Source organism: Chiloscyllium punctatum, chromosome 39, assembly GCF_047496795.1.
Source record: "Chiloscyllium punctatum isolate Juve2018m chromosome 39, sChiPun1.3, whole genome shotgun sequence".
Classification (NCBI taxonomy): Eukaryota; Metazoa; Chordata; class Chondrichthyes; order Orectolobiformes; family Hemiscylliidae; genus Chiloscyllium; species Chiloscyllium punctatum.
In genome coordinates this window covers 31,297,084-31,320,223 of record NC_092777.1, presented here as the reverse complement: position 1 = coordinate 31,320,223, position 23,140 = coordinate 31,297,084, and the positions used below count along the sequence as shown (strand labels likewise).

The following is a 23,140-nucleotide window of genomic DNA, read 5'->3' as shown; positions in this document are numbered from 1 at the left end:
GGAGGGCAGTTGAGAGTCAACCACATTCCTGTGGCTTTGGAATCACATGTAGGCAAGACCAGATAAGAATGGCAGATTTCCTTCCCCGAGGGACATTAGTGAACCAGATGGGGTTTTTCTGACAATAGGCAATGATTTCATGAACATTAGTACGTTCTTAATGCCAGATAATTTTTATTGAATTAAAATTCTACTATCTGCCGTGATGAAATTCAAACCTGGATCCCCAGAACATTAGCTGAGTTTCTGGATTAATAGTCTAGCAATAATACCATGAGGCCATTGCCTTGAATGCCTAAATTTCAGCACCAGATGGACTGAAGAGGTTCAAAAAGGTGATTCAACACCACTTTCTCAACAGTAATTACAACTGGCAACAAATGCTGACAACAATCTTTAATTCCTTTAAAGGCATAAATAATTCTTCAGAAAGTTATCAGCATCCCATCACCAATCATCCCTTATTTAAAAATATATAACTCTTGACAATAGCATTACCTCTCACTGAGTCAGGCACTCAGAGGCTCAATTTAGATTTAGATTTAGATTTAGAGATGTACAGCAGGGAAACAGACTCCTCGGTCCAACTCGTTCATGCAGACCCAGATGTCCCAACCTAATCTAGTTCCATTTGCCAGCACTTGGCCCATATCCCTCCAAACCCTTCCTATTCATATACCCATCCAGATGCCTTTTAAATGTTGCAATTGTACCAGACTCCACCACTTCCTCTGGCAGCTCATTCCATACACGTACTACCCTCTGCATGAAAAGGTCGCATCTTAGGTCCCTTTTATATCTTTCCCCTCTCACCCGAAATCTATGCCGTCTAGTTCTGGATTCCCCACCCCAGGGAAATGACCTTGTCTATTTACTCTATCCATGCCCCTCATAATTTTATAAACCCTAATAGGTCCCCCCTTAGCTTCCAATGCTCCAGGGAAAAGAGCCCCAGCCTATTCAGCCTCTCCCTATAGCTCAAACCCTCCAACCCTGGCAACATCCTTGCAAATCTTTTCTGATCCCTTTCACGTTTCACAACATCCCCTCAACAGGAAGGAGATCAGAACTGCATGCAATATTCCAAAAGCGGCCTGACCAACGTCAACATTTGAGAGGTGGCCCCTCACAAAGCCATGCTGACTGCCTTTAATCACTCTATGCTTTTCCAAATAATCATAAATCCTATCCCTCAGAAATTTTCCAAAACCTTGCTGACCACAGACGGAAGACTGACTGCTCCGTAATTGCCAGGGATTTCCCTATTCCCCATCTTGAAAAGACAAACAACATTCGCTTCCCTCCAATCCTCCGGGGTATGACTCCCGTGAAGATTCTCTGACGTTTATCCTTTCATGTCAACCACGTCTCCCTGACTGAACTAGATTAACAACCCCAATCAAGAAACTCATACTCTATGATGTCCAGCTTGCTGACCTTGTTACAATCACTACAGGCCCTTTAGCTGGATCAACTGCTCTCGCTGGTTTAGAATTTATCCCAAATTATAATATAGTAGTTAATCTAGATTAAAGGAAGAGCATGGATTATTTCTGTTATCTCGTGCATTACTTCGTATTGTCCTAGGCAATAGGATCCAGTACAGTTATTCTGTACTTCCATCATTTTTTTAAAGGTACACATAATGTTTGTTCAGAAATACCTTATGAAATTAATTACATTGCATAACAATTCAAAAGATCAGAGACACAAGAAACGGCATTGGAGGGCCAATCAAGAAAGACAGGCAGAACAAGGATGTAAATAACAGACTGCTGGTCATACTGTTCTTTACATTGTTTTCTATTAGATTTCGCAAGTCCCTGGTTTCACACTAAACCTGTGACTGCAGGTCAAACATATTCTTTCAGCTGTGAGGTCATAACAAACACTACATAAATGCAAGTCATTTCTTCTTGATAATAACTATGGTACTGTCAGTCAGGCACCAAAAACAAGTAAATTCCCAGTTACTGACCTGTAGCTGTTGCCTTGCAGTTTCATTCTTGTCTTCAAACAGAGCCACTCCCCAAAGTGCCACCTGGAGGCATGCCCCTCCTAACACCACTGGGTGAGTGCAAAACTCCCAGAATTCAGTGAATATCCCAGCATTTGGTGACTTAAAGGTGAATGGGAAACTAATAGACTCTCTAGGAAGAATGACACCTGGGAACAGAGAATAACAATAACTAAGCAAGAGTTTAGCAGTTTGGACCTACAAGTAGAAACATCTTTGAAAATCTGAATCACATTTAAAAGGTATAAACTTCACAATGGATGAGTGGAGACAAACAGGACCCAGCATTGAGTTAAATTAAATAAAACTGTTGATCAAAAAGCATTTTATTACAATCTCTTTTCCCTTCAACTTTGAACCAAAGCTGATTCTTGATCATTTTGCTAACATGAATCATTTTCTCAGTATTTTTTTCAAGTGTGTTTTTGTCATCACTCACCACTTGAGTGCCCACTCAGGTTTGTGAATTTCTGTCTTGACTGAACAGGCCAATTTTTGACTCTCAGATCTTTGTACATATGGGAAATGATAACTCAGAAGGTAGCAGAATCCAGAGTACAGGATTTGCTTTCTTTCCTTCAGTTTAATTGCTCTGCCTCATCGTTAATATTTGGATGAATTCAAGTTTGCAAAATAATGGATGCACATGTCCATACGCTAATTGCATGAGTTTACATTATTCCTTAATGTGACAATAAAGGCTATTCTATTCTGTCAATTAAGGATTTATTGCTGTATTCATCACAATTATCAAATTAATTAACAATTACCAGTCCTTCAAAAATCAGAATTAGTGAGATTGAAAATAAACCTCAAATATCTTCAATTTTTAAAAAATATAGCTAAATACACAAAATCAAATGAATAAAAAAATTGAGTGCTGGAGCAAGAATAGCCAGTGAAAAAAATTACAACATAACACAGGAGCATGAGCCATTCAGCTCCTTGAGTCTGCTTGGCTGGTCAATAAGATCATGTCTCATCTAATTGCAGTCTTTATGGTACTCACTGCCTGTCTCACATAACTCTCAACTTCAGTGCTCACTAAACAACTACACAACTCAGCATTAAATACATTCAATGACCAAACTCCACTGTCTGTTGGGGGAGAAAATTTCAACTATTGATGCTTCCCTGAAAGAAGAACTTCTTCCTCATTTCTGTGTTAAATGAATGGATCAGGAATGTGGGGAAGTATATTATTTTGGAAACCTGACTCCTAATTCTAGAGTCCTCCATGAGGTGGAGCATTATTTTCAGCACCTACCTTGTCAAGCTCCATCAGAATCTGACAATAAGATCAACTCTCATCCTTCTAAATCCAATGGATAATCCCAGCCTTCTCAAACTTCTCTTATAAAGCCATTTTTTAATTCCAGGAATTACCTTTGTGAACTTTCTCTGAACTGTTTCCAATGCAAATATATCTCCTCCAGAGAAGCAAGGTGACTGAAACTGAACAGCACTCGAGATGTGGTCTCATTAAAGCCCTGTTCAGCTGTGGCAAGCTTTTGCCACTTTTGTACTCGATTCCCAATGCAATAACAGCTAAGCTTCTGTTTTTGTTCCTAATTACTTGCTGTATCTGCATGCTGGCATGTTGTGGTTCATAAACAAGGAAACTACATTTACCACAGCATTCTGCAGTCTCTTTCCATTGAAATAATACTCTACTTCTCTATTATTCCTCCCCAAGTAGGACTTCATCTTTTCTCACATTATATCCAACAGCCCAATTTTTGCTCACTCATCGTCTTAACATTCTAGGATGCAGGTGGCAAGGCCCAGGGGACGCATCAGCCTTTCACGCTATTAATATTCCCATTGCTCTTTCTTCAGTTTAAAGTGATTGTTTTGAGTTCCTCCCTTCCCTTTGCCTATCTATTTTCAATATAGAATATAGGGAAATAGATGGCGGCACGGTGGCACAGTGGTTAGCACTGCTGCCTCACAGCACCGGAGACCCGGGTTCAATTCCCGCCTCAGGCGACTGACTGTGTGGAGTTTGCACGTTCTCCCCGTGTCTGCGTGGGTTTCCTCTGGGTGCTCTGGTTTCCTCCCACAGTCCAAAGATGTGCAGGGTCAGGTGAATTGGCCATGCTAAATTGCCCCTAGTGTTAGGTAAGGGGTAAATGTAGGGGTATGGGTGGGTTGTGCTTTGGCGGGTCGGTGTGGACTTGTTGGGCTGAAGAGCCTGTTTCCACACTGTAATGTAATCTAATCTTGAAAAATGTCCATATTACAGAAGAGGAGGTGCTGTATGTCTTAAAATGCATAAAGATGGATAAACTCTAGGACCTGATCAGTTGTCACCCATAACTCTATGGAAAGCTAGAGAAATGATCGCTGAGCCATTTGAATCTTCAATAGTCACAGGTGACGTACCGAAAGACTGAAGGTTGGCTAACATGATGCCATTATTTAAAGGTGGTAAGGAAAAGCCAGGGAACTATAGACTGGTGAACCTGACATAAGTGGTCTGCAAGTTGTTGGAGAGAATCCTGAGGGACAAGATTGATGAGGGATAGTCAGCATGGCTTTGTGCATGAGAAATCATGTCTCACAAACTTGATTTTTTTGACTGGTGGACATGATCTATATGGATTTCAGTAAAGCATTTGACAAAGTTCCTCATGGGAGACTGGTTAGCAAAGTTAGCTCTCATGGAATACAGGGAGAACTAGCCATGTGGACACAGTATTGGCTTGAAGGTAGAAGACAAGAGGGTGATGGTGGAGCATTGCCTTTCAGACTGGAGGCCTGTGATCAGTGGTGTGCCACAAGGATTGATGCTGGGTCCACTGCTTTTCATCATTTCTATAAATGATTTGCACATGAACATAGGAGGTATAGTTAGTAAGTTTGCGGATGACACCAAAATTGGAGGTGTAGTGGACAGCAAAGAAGGTTACTCCAGATTACAACGGGATTTTAATCAGATGGGCCAATGGGATGAAGGGTGGCAGATGGAGTTTAATTTAGATACATGTGAGGTGCTACATTTTGGAAAGGCAAATCAGAGCAGGACTTATACACTTAATGGTAAGGTCCTGGGGAGTGTTGCTGAACAAAGAGACCTTGGTGTGCAGGTTCATAGTTCCTTGAAAATGAAGTTGCAGGTAGATAGGATAGTGAAGAAGGCATTTTGTATGCTTTCCTTGATTGGTCAGAGCACTGAGTATAGGAGTTGGGGGGATGGGGTCATGTTGCAGCTATACGTGACATTGATTATGCCACTTTTGGAATATTGTGTGCAATTCTTGTCTCCTTGCTACAAGAAATATGTTGTGAAACTTGAAAAGGTTCAATAAAGATTTACAAGGATGTTGTTAGGGTTGGAGGGTTTGAGCTATAGGGAGACGCTGAATAGGCTGGGGCCGTTTTCCCTACAGCGTCGGAGGCTGAGAGGTGAACTTTAGAGGTTTTTAAAATCATGAAGGGCACTGATAGGGTAAATAGACAAGGTATTTTCCCTGGGGTGGGGGAGTCCAGAACTACAGAACATAAGTTTGGAGTGAGAGGGGAAAAATTTAAAAGGGACCTAAGGGGCAACATTTTCATGCAGAATGAGCTGCCAGAGGAAGTGGTGGAGGCTGGTACAACTACAACATTTAAAAGATATCTGGATGAGTACATGAATAGGAAGGATTTGGAGGGATATGGACAAATTGCTGGCAAATGGGACTAGATTAGTTTAAGATATCTGGTTGGCATAGATGAGTTGGACTGAAGGGTCTGTCTCCATGCTGTACATCTCTGTGACTTTAACTATTCTTCAGAAGTATTTTGTTAGGATATTTGTTCAATTCCTCGACCATTTCCTCTTTTCCCATTTAGCCCTGATCTCAGCCTCTAAGAGACAAACACTTGCTTTAGCAACTCTTTTCTTTTTAAAATGCTTGTTGAAGATTTTACACTTCTTGTTATTTTCTCTTCTATTCTCTTTTTGAAGTCATCATTCTGATGCCTAAAACTTCCCTAATTTTCTGCCCTTAATAATCTTCACACAAATGTACACTTTTTTTTTCAATTTGATATCATGTAATGCTTTAATTGGCAAAAGACTATGTACCCTACTGATGTCATTCTCTTCAATAGAATATATTTATGATGAGAATCATAAAATTTCTCAACTGCCATTTTAACCTATTTTCTCAGTCCATTTAGTTGACTCTGTGTTCACATCCTTTTATTATCCTTCTGTTAAGTTTAAGATACTAGGAATGGATGCACATTTTCACTCTCAAACTGAATGTGAAATTCAATTACGTTATGATCACTTATGCCTAGAATATCTTTAATTATTCTTGTCTCATTACACATTATCAGATCCAAAATAACCTGGTTCCTGGTAGGTTCCAAAATATATAGTTCTAAGCGATTGCCCGAATATGTCTGAGCTCATCCTCCAGGCTATCACTGCCACTTTGATGTGTTCAAATGATGTGAATATTAAAATCACCCATAATTATTGCAGTACCTTTCTTGCCGGCCCTCTCCCCCACCCTGTTTTATTTGTTGATGGCATATGGGTGTTTTTTCCAAGTATAGTGTCATCCCTAATTGTTCTTGACCCAAGTAGTTTACTGGACTATTTCAGAGTTAGGTAATTAAGTAGATCTGGAATCACAAACTAGGTAAGGGTGTCCTAAAGAATATTAATGAACCAGGATATATCATTCCTGATGAAGGGCTTTTGCCCGAAATGTTGATTTCGCTGCTTGTTGGATGCTGCCTGAACTGCTGTGCTCTTCCAGCACCACTAATCCAGTATTTGGTTTTCAGCATCTGCAGTCATTGTTTTTACCTTATATTTTATGACTGTCAACTGTGGTTTCACAAGCTTAGAATTCCATACTTTTATTAACTGAATTTAAAATTCCACCAGCTGTCATGGGATTTGAGGCTATACTGTCTGGACATGAGTCTTTGGATTACTACTCCAGTGACATTATAACTACAACACCATGTCTTCCTATTTCTTGACGTATGCCCTGTTCTACTTTATCTTACTATGTTACTATAACTTACTTTATCTTAATATAAAAAGACTTGTAGACCATCCATATTAGTGATGTATACCTGAATTAGTGTTGAAATAGAATCGTTGCATCCAAGAATCATTTGGTTTTATTATACAGTGTTCTCGCTCGGGAAGACGTTTCCATTTGTACTGGATAACTGTAGTTCCATCATTTGTCACTGGTAGGCAGGAGATGACCCTGTCCCCTGCCATTGCTTCAAAAGTGAGCCGGACAACCATAGCAACCTCATCCTAGGAAATTGAGAAAATGACAGCACTGCAAGAAGCGATATCAGCATATAAAAGTTGTTTGGTACAAATTTAGTTTTCACAGTTACCAATAACTAGAGCAAACAATCTCTTCCTTCCCGTAATCTTTTTATTTTTTTCATTCCTTCCTCTTCCTGAAAGTGGGTAGCTATCAACAAATTCCAGTTCTTTCTGGTACCAGTACCTTAACAAATTCGTATTGTATCACAGGGAAGCCCAGATTGTCTACAGGCTGGGCTGAAAATGTGTTGCTGGAAAAGCGCAGGCAGCATCCAAGGAGCAGGAGAATAGATGTTTCGGGCATGAGCCCTTCTTCAGGAAAGGCTGGGTAGACAGGTTGGTCTACTAAGAACAGGTATTACAGCTGAATACAACACTGCCCTGTATTGTCCGTGAGATGCCACTCAGTAGCAAGAAACACAGATAATTTAACAATGACTTCCTACACATTTCATGCTGAATCCTAAGTCTGTGCTGACTTAGCTGATCTCACATAATACATTGGTAAAGCTCTCCAAATGATCTCTAACTCTTGAGATGGAGGGAAAGCATTCTTGTTCGTGCTTAATAGCCATATCTATATTGCTGCTGCTGTGTCAAAATCCTAGAGCTCTCTCCATACAGAATTCTGGTATACTTACACCACATAGAATTCTGGTGCAAGAAGCAAAATAAGTGATGACTAAACTGCAACACAAGATTGGATCCTTGTCTATTAAAAGCGCATTGAGTGTAACTGCTGCACCTTATGAGAGCTGGAGTCATTCAGCCAGCGAGCCGGGTGCCCAGCGAACATAATGGATGGACCAATGATTGGTTTCTCAATTACATCAGGATAATCCTCCAATAGGTCACTGAGAAAACAAAGAAAACTGAGAACGTGACATAACACAATGATTAACACACCATATCATTATTGACTGTTTCCTGACCTCAATCAGTAACTGCCTACTCATCTCAATTGACACTGCTCACCTCGAATCTCAATGTCAGCCACCAGCTGGTCTCTCACCTCAATTTCCCACTAGCCACTCATCATAAGCCCCACTGGCCATTCACTCCAACTTCCCAGTGATCATTCACTTAAAGTTGCTCCCTGATTAACATCCTAATCTATTAACACAGGAAATTGGAGCTGAGGTAGACCATTCAGCCTCTGTACAGCCTGCTTTACTATTGTAGTGTTCGGCTTAAAAATGAGATCTTCACACCAGACCATTAATGGTTAAACATCAAGGACTAATTGAACATGACAAAAAGCAATTGAAGTAAAATGGACAGGTACTTGAAAAACAAGTCTGGTGTTAAAAACAGCCTGTTTTGGCTGGGAAGTAACTGCATAACCTTGATCATCTGTTGAAACCATTTTCATACGTCGTTAACACAGAGCTATCTGGAAATGTTTCCTACACAACAGAAAATCAGGAAAAGTACTGAAAGTATTACAGATTGGTGATAGAGTACATAACCAGAATAGTAAGACTATAAGAAGCTGTATCCCACTTGTAAGACCTTGCCCATTGGACTGGGGTTCTTGAGACTGGGATTTTCTCCAGTGGACTGGGGTTTGAGGTCTGGGGTGCCATGGAAACTGAGACAGAGCTCTGAATGCCAACAGTCAACCAAGAGTCCCTGATGGGCAGAAGGCAATTAGATTCGCTTGTTGAATACGTCAAAGTAGTTTAAGCTAATAGACTTACTCATCAACTTACATATATCTAAAGTAGATTAAGCTAATAAATTTTCTTTCTATCAAAATGCACATGCCTTTTTGTATTAATTTTGATCATACCTTAAAGAATCTGTTAGGCACTTTCAGCCTAACAGTACATCCATTCAATAAATTTATGGTTGTTCTGATTTAGACATAACTCCACTTTCCTGCCAGCCCCACACCTTTACCCCCATAATCCCTGAATTCCTTGTAGTTCAAAAAGCTGTCTATTTCATCCTTCAATATATTCAGTGACCAGCCTCCGTTGTTCTGTGGCATAGAAAGTTCCAAAGATTAACAGCTCTCTGAAAAAATAAATTCCTCTTTACCTCCATCTTAAGTGACAGGCTGAAACTGTGTCCCTCAATTCTAGACATCCAGAAGAGGCAAAACGTCCTTTCAGCATTTAATCTGTCAAGCCTTCTCAGAATATTAACTGTTTGGATAAGATCACCTCTTGCTCTTAAACCTTAACCGGTATAGACCTAAACTGTCCCTGTAAGACAACCCCTCCATTTGAGGATCTGTCGGGTGAACCTTCTCTGAATTGCTGTCAATGCAAATGTATCTTTTAATAAATGAAGAGACAAGAACTATGCAGCACTGCCCAAGAGTCAAATTTTAATTAACCTTTCAGCATATTTGAAAGTGGGAGGAGAGGCGCTTGTAAGATAAAGCTAATGGGCAGCCTGGTGTCTTCCTGCCCATTCCCAAACTGTCCTGTCTTTTGGGGGTCGATAAGATAGCATACCTTCCCACTCTTACACATATTGGGGCCCTTAAGTTGCCAATTAACAACCACTTAAAAGTCTCAAATACCTCTGCTACAATGTTATGGTCTACAGAAAACGTGACCAAGCTGGTAGTCTTGACTGTGCAGATTGCCAATGCCGAAGGAAACTACTGGCATTGAGAGTATCCTTGTGCCCATTGATGGTACCATGTCCACAAAAAGTTTGTACTCCCATCTAACCCTCTCCCTCTGGTTTCTAATACTTACCCCTCCTTTCTTTTCTCACTGCCATCTTCCAGCTAGGCCCTCCCAAAAATTCCAGACTTAACTCAAATGTGGGGTGGGGGCATCTGGAAGGCTCCATGAGGAAACATTTTTTTAAATACCTGCAGTGGTCACTACTTTCTCCCAGTCTTGCTGGGACTACAGAGTTGCCAGCCTGTCAATTGATTGGAAGCTCTCTAGGACAAGGCTTCCTCCGTGGCCTGGGAGGAAATGTTGTCCTGAACATTTGTTGTGACTGCCCCTCGTGTAATAATAGTCATTGAGTCATACAGCAAGGAAACAGAATCCTCAGGTCAACTTGTTCAGGTTTCCAAAACTAAACTAATCCCACTTGCCTGCATTTGGCTGACATTTCTCTAAATCTTTCCTATTTACATATCTGTCCAAATGTCTTTTAATAAAAATTTTGTAATTGCACCTGCATTCCACATACGAATCACCCTCTTTATGAATAAGTTACCCCTTAGGTTCCTTTTAAATCTTTCTCCTCTCACCTTAAAAATATTTGACCTTACCCATCCTAGCGAAAAGACCTTTGATATTCACCTTATCTATGCCCGTTATTATTTTATAAGCTTCTATAAAGTCACCTCTCAACCTCCTACGCTCCTGTGAGTAAGGTAAATCTTACTCACAGGATAGGATAAGCCTATCCTTATAACTCAAACCCTCCAATCCCAGCAACATCCTGGTAAATCTTTTCTGCACCATCTCCAGTTTAATAATATCTTTCCTATACTAGGATGACCAAAAACTGTCCACAGTCTTCCAAAAGTGGCCTTACCAATGTTTGGTACAACTTCAACATGGTGTCCCAACTCTTATACTCAATGGTCTGAGCAATAAGGACAAGCGTGCTGAATGTCTTCTTAACCATCCTGTCTACCTGTGATGCAACTTTCAAAGAACATATGCACCTGAACCCCAAGTCTCTCTGTTTGTCACTACAGTACTACCCAGGGCCGGACCATTAACTGCATAAGTCCTGCCTGTGTTCATTTTAACTAAATGTAATATATTGTACTTATCCAAATTAAATTCCATCTTTTCAAAAGACAACTGGATTTCTGATCACCAACATCCCAAATTATCTTCATTTTGTGGCTGGTGGGACGGCAGGTAAGCTCTTCTTATAAACTGTACCTCCAGTTTCAGCCTCACCAATGTGCTGTACAGTTGTAGCAAGACCATCTTACGTTTATATGTCAAATCCTTGGAATGAAGGCCCATCTTTAATTTGTCATTCTAATTACTTGCTTTTTGTGATTTGCATACAGGAACACATAGATTCCTCTGTATTGCAGCATTTTGCAGTCTGCAGTACAATAATATTCTTTTTTTTCATCGAAATGATTAACAAACATTGTAAATATTTGAATACCAAGCAGTGATCCCAGCAGCACTCTACTAGATAAAGTTGAAAATGAACCATCCATTCTGACTCAATGACTTGATTTCCCACTGATCAATCTGACTACCATCAAGGAAGAAGAGAATTCAGAAAGAAAATTAACTGAAAATAAGACACGCAAATGAAGAAGCTACCTAACTGAAATCCAGTTATCAGTCACATAAATATAAGGAGGGAGAGAGAGAGAGTGACAGAGAGGGAGAGGGAGAGAGAAAAAAATTAAGAGCAAGCTGGTGTAGAAGACAAGGAGTAGCGGGAAAAATTTACAGAGTGGCTTACATTGAATGTATTGCAACTAACAGACACAAAAGAGAAAACTGCTGAAGTTGAGGTACTTAGAATGTGCCAGAAATAATGAATGATAGCGATGCAAGTGACATAGAAGTGAGTTGAAAAAATATCTTTTATTTTGCTTATGAGCAATGTCTCAGATTACTGAATACCAAATTGTAAAAGAAACTAGCTGTTTATTTATTCAAATGATATAATCAGATCACAAATTGTTTCATTGAATACAATTCAGTATACAGTGTGAAACTTCCAGGATGTACAGTGATGCTTACATGTTCTCTTTATCATGTATTGTAGGGTGATTCTCCTCCAGAGGGAAAGATTCTACTGACATTGAGCTGAAGGGGCGCCCAGTTGCAATCACTTCCAACTGATCAATGTCCTGTGTGTAGAAAACACCCAGTTAACTCAAGACACAGTTTCCTCGCAGTTAGCTGCAGTCAGCTATCGGATTTTGCTGATGTTTGCTGATATTTACAACTTGCTGTTGGCATCAGGCTATTGATATAAGTAAGACCTCCTATCCTCCTGATCCTGATGTTTCTAGGTTCTGAGTCTTACTATTAGAGTCAATGCAATTCAGGTTTAATAGTGGTTGGCTCGAGGCTGGACTGTGACTCTTGCAAGAAAACTGAAAGCAATGCTCAGATACTGCACTTCATCATTTTTCAAAAGTTAAAAACATTGAAAGACTCTATATTCATCGGTAATGAACAGATCAGAAAAATGGCAAATATTGAATTACACTCTGGCCACAGCTCATGAATATAAACGGTTTGAGTTAAGGGTTGCATTAAAGTCAGGCCACAGCTGGATGTATGGGCAGTTCCAGGAGATTGGGTAATTCTAGAGACCAGGATAGCTCCAGAGGAGAGACACTGGCACCACTGATGGTGTTACAGCTGTTATAACTCACTGCAATGGACAGCAAGACCTCTTATTCCTGGAATCATCACATAAGTTGAAAAAAAATCAAAGTCCCCAATTTTCCTGTCTGATAGACCCAGGTAAACAGAAAACATGACCAGGGCTCAGGACATAACAAGAACTACAAATCTCTTACAAGTAAATAGATTCTGACCACAGGGAAACAACTATTGAATTGTCAACATATATTATAATTCTTACACCCTTCTAAAACTTCTTTACACATATATACAGATAGACACAGGTACAAAAACAAAGTGTTAGGAATAGATATGAAACAAAATTAGGCAAACAGTTCAATGACACCAGTCCTCAGGATTCAGTGGAGGGGTTCCTTTTGATTCCTAAGTCCTTTAGTATTCCAAGCTTTTCCTTCAGGTTCTTTCACTTCCCAGGATGCACAGAGTGATTGATTCACAAATTATTAAGTATCTGACTTATTGGTGTGTGTGTGTGTGTGTGTGTGTGTGTGTGTGTCTGTCTGAGTTGGGGGTTGTGAGTGTGAGAAAGTGTATGTGTGTGAGTGTAGTGAGTGCAGAGTGTCTTAAGTCTGTGAGAGGGTGCATGTGTGAGTGTGTGTGTCTGTAAGGGTGTGTGTGGGTGTCTGTGTGCGTGTCTGTGTGTATGTGTGTCCGTGTGTATGTTTGTATAGGAGTGCCAGTGTGTGTGTGTATAGTGCAATGGTGGTCACCTGTAATGTGACATGAACCCAAGGTCCCTCAGGGATACTCCTACACACACACACACTCTCACACACACACAGGCACTCCTATACATACATACACATGGACCCACACACAGACGCGCACACAGACACCCACACACACCCTTACAGACACACACACTCCCACATGCACCCCCTCACAGACTTAAGACACTCTGCACTCACTGCACACACGCACACACACACACACATACACTTTCTCACACTCACAACCTCCAACCCAGACAGACAGACACACACACACACACACACACACACACACAGACAAAGACCCACATGCACACATATATTTTGTGGGGTGAATTTGTACTTGCAGGGTTACATTGTACTTTGCTCAAAAACTGCATGCATTCATGTAGAACTCTGAGCTCAAAAACTGCATAAATTTATGTAAAGCTCCGTTATCTCACTTTTTAGATTAGAATCAATCTCAACATCATGGCATAGACATAGAACACAGGGGGCCAACACCTTCAACATATTGTCTAGCTATCACCATTGTTAACAGCTAACCCAAGAATATTTTGTGATTTACACATGAAAGAAGTGAAACTATCACTGTATTCTAACAGATGAAAGGCTTAACAGACAATCAATTTTTCAATGTATAATTTCAGTTACATCACACTGTAAATTTTTGCTATAAATTCTGTGTGTTAGGATTGAGCCCTCCACTACCACTTGATGAAGAAGTGTCGCTCCAAAAGCTAGTGTGCTTCCAATTAAACCTGTTGGACGATAACCTGGTGTGTGATTTTTAATTTTGTACACCCCAGTCCAACACCGGCATCTCCAAATCATTGTATATTCTTGGTTGCACTACTGGTAGGTACAACTCTGTCAGTGTAAAACACTGGAGTATAGATTCTTTTTCTGTGGTGCCCACTATTATGAGACTGTTGGTAATGAACTAAGGGATATATCACTCTATGCTGTGTCTTGGATCAAGGTAATGGATTGATATTGATAACCCTGAATAAACTCAGTGACAACTCCTGAGTGTGTTTTAACAAACATACTGGTTGTCTGAAGTCCAGGTGTTTTAAAAAAGTCTTCATCTCTTCCAATCGCTGTTTCAGGTACAAACTCTCTGACCTGGACTTCCTGTAGGTTCTTTTGCCTTGTGGGAAGTCAGTACCTAAAGTAAATGAAGATGGAATTCAAACAAAATCAGAAGATTGTAGATGAACGAAATCCTAAACAAAACAAAAAATACTGAAAATTCTTAGCAGGTAAGAATATATTTAGCATCTATAACAAGAAAGATCCTTACATTTTAGGTTGAGGACCCTTCATGGAACTGAGGAAAGATAGTAATGTAAGAGGTTTTGAGCAATGTAGTGGGTATAGGAAAGAGGAGAACTTCAGAGATTAACAGTAGAAAAGTTTAAAGTCCAAGGGAGTGGTAATAGGACAAGAAAGAAATAAAAAATATATTCAGATGAGGTGTGAATGGATGGATGGCAGCCAATTGAATTCCACATGAAGGAATATAAAAAGAGATAGAAGCATACGATCCTACAAAAAGAACCAAAAAAATTTAACCAAGTTTCGGTTATGATCGAAAATAGTTAAATGCAATGAGGAGTTTAGAAGATTATCAAGTGCCAAGTGAAAGAGGAGATACTGTTCCACAAGCTTTCGTTGAGATTCAATGGAAGGCAAAGGGAGGAAATTTGAGAGTGGGTAGTATAGAAAAATTAAAATGACAAGATGCATTGATGGCTCAAGTGTAAGCAAATGAATATGACTTCACACTGTTACAGAGTTGTGGTTGCAGGGTGACCAGGATTGGGAGCTCAATATTCAAGGATATGCAATGTTCCAGAAAAATAGGCAAAAAGGTAAAGGAGGTGGGTTAGTGTCATTCCACATTTGATCATGGTTGATCTCAGAGAATCATAGAATCCCTACAGTGCAGAAGGTTATTCTTCCCACCATGTCCACGCTGACCATCAGAAGAGCATCCCACTAGACCCATGCCCATACCCTATCCATGTAAATCTGCACTCTCCATGGCTAAAGCATCTAACCTACACATCCCTGGATACGGGGGAAATTTAGCATTGCCAAGATACTTAATATGCCCATTGAGTCTGACAGTCATAGAGATATACAGCACGGAAACAGACCCTTCTGTCAAATGGTAAATGCTGACCAGATATCCTAAATAAATATTGAGTCCCATTTGCCAGCATTTGGCCCATATCCCTCCAAACCCTTCTTATTTACACTCACCCATCCAGATGCTTTTTAAATGTTATAGTTTTACAAGCCTCCACCACTTCCTTTGGCAGGTCATTCCATACACGCACTACCCTCTGCATTAAAATGTTGCCCCCAGGTCCTTTTTAATCTTTCTCCTCTTGTTTAAAACTATACCCTAGCGTTTTGGACTCCCCCACCCCAGGAAAAAGACTTTGTCTATTTACCCCATCCATGCTCCTCATGATTTTATAAACCTCTAGAAGGCCACCCCTCAGCCTTCGGTGTTCCAGGGAAAATAACCCCAGGCTATTAAGCCTCTCCCTATAGCTCAATACCTCCAACCCTGACAACATCCTTGTAAATCTTTTCTGAACCCTTTCAAGTTCATAACATTCTTTCTTTAGCAGGGAGACCACACTTGCATGCAGTATTCCAACTGTGGCTTAACCAATTTCCTGTACAGCTGCAATATGACCTTCCAACTCCTGTACTCAATACTCTTCACAATCCTATCTACCTGCAACTCCACTTTCAAGGAGCTATCAACCTGACTCCAAGGTCTTTTTGTTCAGCAACACTCCCCCAGACCTTATCATTAAATGTATAAGTCCTGCTCTGATTTGCCTTTCCAAAATTCAGCACCACATACCTATCTAAATTAAGCTCCATTTGCCACTCCTCAGCCCATTGGCCCATCTGATCAAGAGCCTGTTGAACTCTGAGGTAACCTTCTTCGCTGTTCACTACACCTCCAATTTTGGTGTCACCCGCAAATGTACTAACTATACCTCCTATGTTCTCATCCAAATGACAAAAATTAGTGGGTCCAGAGCCGATCCTTGTGGCACTCCACTGGTCACAGGCCTCCAATCTGAAAAGCAACCCTCCACCACCGCTCTCTGTCTTCTACCTTTGAGCCAATTCTGTACCCAAATTGCTAGTTCTCCATATGATCTATCATTGCTAACCCATGTAGCATGAGGAACCTTGTCGAACGCCTTAATGAAGTCCATATAGATCACATCCACCACTCTGCCCTGATCAATCTTCTTTGTTACTTCTTCAAAAATTCAATCAACTTTATGAGGCATGATTTCCTACTCACAAAAGTATGTTGACTATCCCTAATCAGTCCTTGCATTTCCAAATGCATCTTTGGGCTTTGGGAGGAAACTGGAATACCCAGAGGAAACCCACGCTGCCACAGGGAAAATGTGCAAACTCCACCCAAACAGTCATCTGAGGGTGGAATTGAACCAGGTTTCCTAGCGCTATGAGACAGCAGTGCTAACCACTGAATCACTAAGCTGCCCCAACACAATGGCTTAGCTGGGCTTCAATCCTACTTTCTTACCCACTCCCCATAACCTTCAACCCATTACTAATTAAAAATCTATCTCTTTAAATTTACTCAATGTCTCAGCATCCATCACACTTTGGGGTCGTGAGTTCCATAGATTCATAACTCTTTGAGAGAAGTAAGTACATACCTGTTTTAAATATGCTACCCCTTATCCTAAAACCATGACTTCTCATTCTCTCTACATCTACTTTGTCAATTTCTTTAGCATCTTATATACCTCAATTAGATCTCTGTCCATTCTTTTAAATTCTAGACAGTTTAGGTCAACAAAGTGGTGAAAACTAGTGGATTTGGAATTTTTTTTAGGGAGCAAGAAATTTGTTTTGAAAGTAAATTGCCAAGAAACGTAAAAACAAACAGCAAAAGCTTCTAAGAAAGAGTAGCTAAAGCGAGTGTGGGACCCTTGGAGGGTGTGACTCAGGAATTGATAACAGGAACAGCATAATAGAAGATAATTTAAACCAACATCCTATACCAGTCTTCATGATAAAAGAATTGAAAAAACCCAAGAAATCAGATCAGCAAGGTACTAATGGGAGGAAAGATATTGTAACAGTCTCTACCACAGAGAAGACATATAGGAAACATTGTCAAGATCTCCCAGAATAATATTAGGTATCACTGATACACCAACCAAAATAAATCTGAGAATGTCTGTCGGAAATTGGAAATGAGTTCAAACAATTCTTTCAGATTTCAAAAATCTGCACATTTCAATTCGATAAGCTAAAAATCTTTACTTTTCTAAAAAAAAGTTAAACTAAACCTACTGAACCCTTTCCCCATTAAATTCCTGAAACCTGAAATTTAGATTTACTGATCACACCAAATGAACTTTTGTTCAGGAATGTTGTGAAAGTACCTGTCTCCTTTTTGATTGTCTGAGGTCTCCTGCTATGAATGATGGGTGGTGGGAATCCACGTTCTGTCTGTGTTAACGTTGCTGCCACACCACTTAACTCATCTCCAATCATTGGTGGCAGGGCCCAAAATTCACTCCCCATGTGATAACCCTAAAATAATAAGAAAGGGACAAGGTGGCATATTTATAAAAGCAAAATACTGTAGGTGCTGGAGATATAAAATAAAAGCAGGAAGTGCTGGAGAAACTCAGAAACTCTGGAAAAAGAAATAGATAACATTTCCATTGGGTCACAGCACACTATAACCAGGGTCAACAGCATTCTGCAATCCAGTTGTGAAGCTCAAGCCCCTTACAGGATGGAATAAACCTTGAGAGCGAAGAACATGAGGGAGTTAATCACCAGTGCCAAGATCAGAAGGGAGTGAATCTCCATAGCAAGAACCAGGAGGGAATGAATATTTTTAGTTAGTAACAGAAGCAAGTGAACAGGGAAACATGAATCCCTATATTATGAAACAGAATGGTGTGAATCCACTTAGCTAAGAACCCAGGAGGTCATGATCTCCAATGGTCTGGCATCAGAGGGAGTGAATTCCACAGCCAAGAAAAGAAAAAGAGTGCACCCATATCACCAGCTACTGAATACTTGATATGCCAATACACCTTGGGATACCATGAATAAAAGGTAAAAGAAAAACCTTTTCTGACCTTTCCAGAACCCAGAGCTGCAACGGTCTGATCGATGAGGTTACACTGTTGTCTCCGCTCTTCAATATTCTCACATTGATTCATCACCAGTTCATCAACTGGCTTGTCTAGGATTTCTAAACAGAGAATAGCCAGTTTCACCATTATAACAAAGAGTTTTCTTGTGAGGAGGAAGAGTGAGGAGGAAAAATATAAAAAGCAATTTCGCAGAATACACAGGTACTCATTAAAATTAAGTTCTCTGAGTTTGTGATATCAGCTATACTGCATTAAATGTAAAAGGAATTGTTATATATAAAATGATCAAGATTTAGCTATTTCATTTTCTATCATCTTAACAGTCCATAAGTCCTTAAGGCCTAGGAGCTATTCAACCCATCAGTCTGCTCTGCCATTCAGTGAGATCATGGCTGATCTGGTCATTCTCAATTCTACTTGCCTGCCTTATCTCCATAATCCTTCATTGCCTTACTTTATTTACTCTATGTCATGTTGTCTCAGGTACTAACCTGTTCAAAATCTTTCAAAACATTCTTTCCAATTCCATTAACATTAGTACCAACTTGGATGGCAACAACAAGATCCCTCCCCTCACACTCCAAATTCCTCTCCAGCCCTGAGGAGATGTCCATCAGCCTGACACCAGGTAGGCAAGACAGCTTTTGGAAATCATGCTTACGGCTCAGCAAAAGGTATTTATCTCCCTAATTTTAAGTCCCTTACTGCTATGATCCTATTTCCTCCCCTAGTTACATGGCACACTCTACAATAGCATTGTTGTCAGGTTGCTCATCCTCCCTATAGTCCTTACTCTCATCCGCAGAGTTTGCAAGAACCTTGTTACTATTGCATTCATGATATGGCATTGTTGGAGAGCGGTTCCACCCAACCATATGATATCGCAGGCCTCACACTATTCATCTACTATAACCATGATCTTACTTTTTGAAAAAAGTATCTAATTTAAATTTTAAGGAATCAATAATGATCGCTTCCACCATCTTGCTTGGCATTTTGTTTCTAGGTTTGACTTCTTCTGCTTTGTTAGATTATTCCCACAGATTTATTTGGGTGCACTAAACTCCAACCCTCATTCTGTCAAATGCAGGTCATGTCCTTTGGTTGTCCTGTTCGAGAATCCACAAAGAAACCATCCCTCAATCTTTTGATTCCTCATGTAAATGTTGACAATTGACACAATCATTCCTGATCATCTAACCCCATCAGTCTTTCAATCATTTCAGTTGCTCTCGTGTATCAACAGCTGGATTATATTTCCAATATTGTGATGTTTAGTACTGCAAAAGGACTCTTGTAGTGCAGTGGCAGTGTCCCTAGCTTTCGACCGGAAGGCTGGGTTCAAGTCACACCTGCTCCAGAGGTGTGTATTAACATCCTGGAATAGGTTAAGCAGAAAATATCCTGCATTCAGGGTTCTAACTGTGGAAGAATCAATGATTCATAAAATGGCAGAATTTTAGTTCAACATGTAACTTGCTTTGTTCACTGCCATGAAGCAGTGTTACTGTAGATGCAATTTGTTCTTAATCAGGATCCACTGACATTTTTCATTTTAGGACCACAGGAAGTGGAGGAGGCCACTTAGCCTCTCCAGTTTGTTCCCCCACTGAATTAGACTATGGATGATCTGCAAACCAGATTTCAGCCATTGTCATTACTCTTTAGCATTCTTGATATCAACAGTTTATCAATTTCAGATTTTACATTAACAATTGATCTGACATTGCAGAGAGAATTTACAATTTGTTTTTATTTGTTTATGGGATGTGGGAATTATTGGTTAGGCCAGTATTTATTGTCCATTCCTAGCTGTCCTTGACTAAGTCACGGTGAGCTGCTTTCTTGAAGTGCTGGAGTCCTGTTGGTGTTGGGAGTGTTTGGTTGGTGGGGGGGGGGGGGGGGGGGGGGCGGTTTCCAGGATTTTGACCCAGTGACAATGAGGAATGGTGTTGTTGAAGGAGCATGAGTGAGTTGCTGCAGTACACTTTGCATCAATGGTGAAGGGTGTGAATGTTTAAAGTGGTGGATGGCATGCCAATTAAGTAGTCTACTTTCCCCAGACGGTGTCAAGCTTTGAGTGCTGTTACATCATCTTACTTGCTTTTATAGCCTCAGTATTTACATGGCTGTTCCAGTTCAGTTTCTGGTCAATGGTTAAACCCCAGGTAAGGGAAATTCAGTGATGTTATTGCTATAGAATGTCAAGCAGAAATGGCTAGTTTATTTGTTTATTAGAGATGGTCATTGCCCTGGCATTGTCTTTCCTGGATATTACTTGCTATTTATCACAAGCAAGAATGTTGCCCAGTTCTCACTCAATAAAGACACCAACAGGTGTTCATGAGGAGTCATGAGCAAAGCTGAAAATTGAGCAAACATCCTCACTTCTGACATTATGATGGAGGGAGGATTATTCATGAAACAGCTGAAGACAGTTGGACCTAGGTACACTACTCTGAAAAACAGTGATGTTCTAAGACTGAGAAGATTAACTTCCAGCAGGACTCCAACAATAGTATTTGGACATGAAATTGGCTAGAGTAGAAGTGGCAGAGAGTAATGAAGAACAGAAGAAGGATGCTATCGAGTCCTCCTGAGATTGGGATTATTGCTTTTATTATTTATAAATGGTATAAACTTGGCTATAGAAACATCATTTTAACATGCTGTACAGCATGCAAAATGATACTTTTAATTGTATCTCAGTACATGTGACAACAATAAAAAAAAATCAAATCAAATTCAAACTCATTCCCAAAAGTGAGTGTTATGTAAAGTTGAGTTGAAAAGTGTGGCACTGGAAAAGTACAGCAGGTCAGGCATAATCTGAGCAGCAACTGATTCGATGTTTTGGGCATAAGCTCTTCACCAGGAATGTGGAAGGTGAAGGGGGATGAGAGATAAATGGGGGGTGGGGGGGCGCTGGGGCGAAGATAGCTGGGAAGGGGATAGGTGGATGTAGATGGGGGGGGGGGGTAAAAGTGATAGGTCGGTGGGGAGGGTGGAGCAGGTCGGTGGGAAGGAAGATGGACAGGTAAGTCAGGTCAAGAGGGCAGTGCCAAGTTGGAGGATTGGATCTGGGATGAGATGGGGGGAGGGGATATTTGGAAACTAGTAAAGTTGATTCTGGGGTGAGGTAGGGGTGGGGGTTCTCTTGACCTAGTAATGTAAATTTGGCAATGTAGTAAATGGTGAGGAGTGCAGCAGAGAAATAAGGAGGACATCGACATACGGCTAAAATGAGTAGACACGTGAAGTTCAATGTGAAGTGTAAACCGATGAACTGTAAAAAGAAAATCAGAGCTTGTGAGGTTTGCTGGCTAGGGCAGCATTCACTACCCACTCGTAATTGCCCTTAAAAAGGTAGTGGTGAGCTGTCTTTCTGAACCACAGTCGTCCACCCAAAATGCCATTAAGGAGGGAGGTTCCAGGATTTTGATCCAGCAACACTGAAGGATCAGCAAAATATATCTATTGCCTTTGTCCTCTAGATGGCTATGGCCATAGGTTTGAAAGAAGCTGCCTTAGAAAACTTGGTGAATATTTGACCTGCATCTTGTATATGGTACACAGTGCTGCTATTTCGTGTTGGTGGCAGGAATGAACATTTATAGATGTGGTGTCAGACAAATAGGCTGCTCTTTCCTGGATGCTATCAAACTGCTTCATTGTTGTTGCAGCTGCATTCATCCAGGCAAGTAAGAAGTACTCCATCACACTCCTATTGTACTTGTGGCTTTTGGTATTCTGGCTGTAGGATTCCTAGTCTGACCTGCTTGTGTTCACACAGTATTTATATGGCTAGTCCAATTTGATTACTGGTCAATGGTAACCCTCAGGATGGTAATAATTGGAGACTCAGTAGTAGCAATGCCACTGAATGTCAAGAAGTTACATTTACATTCTCTTTTTCTGGAGATGGTCATTGCCAAGAATGTCCATGAGGTCAACCCAAGGTTGGATGTTGTCCAGGTTTTGCTGCATTTGGACTTTGGCTGCTTCAGTATCTAAGGAGTTGGAGATGGTACTGAACATTATGAAATCATCAGTAAACATCTCAATTTCTGATCTTATAATGGAGGGAGGCCATATGTGAAACAGCTGAAGGTAGTTGGGTCTAGGACACTACCCTGAGGAACTCCTGAAGAGATGAAATGGGGCTGAGATGAATGATCTCTGACAACCACAATCATCATCTTTTGTGCTAGGTATGACTCAAATGTTCAGAGGAGTACCACAAAGCGACAGAACATTCTAAATGCTCCAAATCTGATCAATACAGAGATCAAAATTCAGAAATTTTTCACCATATCAGAGCAAGATGATAAGGTTGAGAAAACATACTGTTTATTTGGTTCTGCAAGCGGGGCACAGATTACAAAGCAAGGAAGTTATGCTTAGTCATAACATTCACTCATTAAGCCTCAGAATTGGGTACAATTTGGGGCACCAGACTATGAGAAGAATTTCAAGGCTTTTCAAAGGCAAGGGTGCAGAAAAGATCCGACAGAATGTGGAAATGGTTTAAAATTCTAAACTTGGAAGGCAATGCTTCAATCTCTAAGACTAGCTTTATTCAG

At 40.4% G+C, this 23,140-nt stretch overlaps 1 protein-coding gene across 1 annotated transcript in view; it reads right to left on the bottom strand.

Moving 5' to 3' along the window:
• mycbpap (mycbp associated protein) overlaps positions 1-23,140 on the bottom strand; it is a 93,105-nt gene that overhangs the window by 49,744 nt on the left and 20,221 nt on the right. The window contains exons 6-12 of the mRNA XM_072558381.1: positions 18,540-18,655; positions 17,829-17,979; positions 14,415-14,533; positions 12,017-12,126; positions 8,056-8,164; positions 7,100-7,292; positions 1,979-2,166 (exon numbers count right to left, since the gene is read on the bottom strand). Coding sequence (XP_072414482.1) covers positions 1,979-2,166; positions 7,100-7,292; positions 8,056-8,164; positions 12,017-12,126; positions 14,415-14,533; positions 17,829-17,979; positions 18,540-18,655 — 986 coding nt within the window. The remainder of the gene's footprint in view (positions 1-1,978; positions 2,167-7,099; positions 7,293-8,055; positions 8,165-12,016; positions 12,127-14,414; positions 14,534-17,828; positions 17,980-18,539; positions 18,656-23,140) is intronic.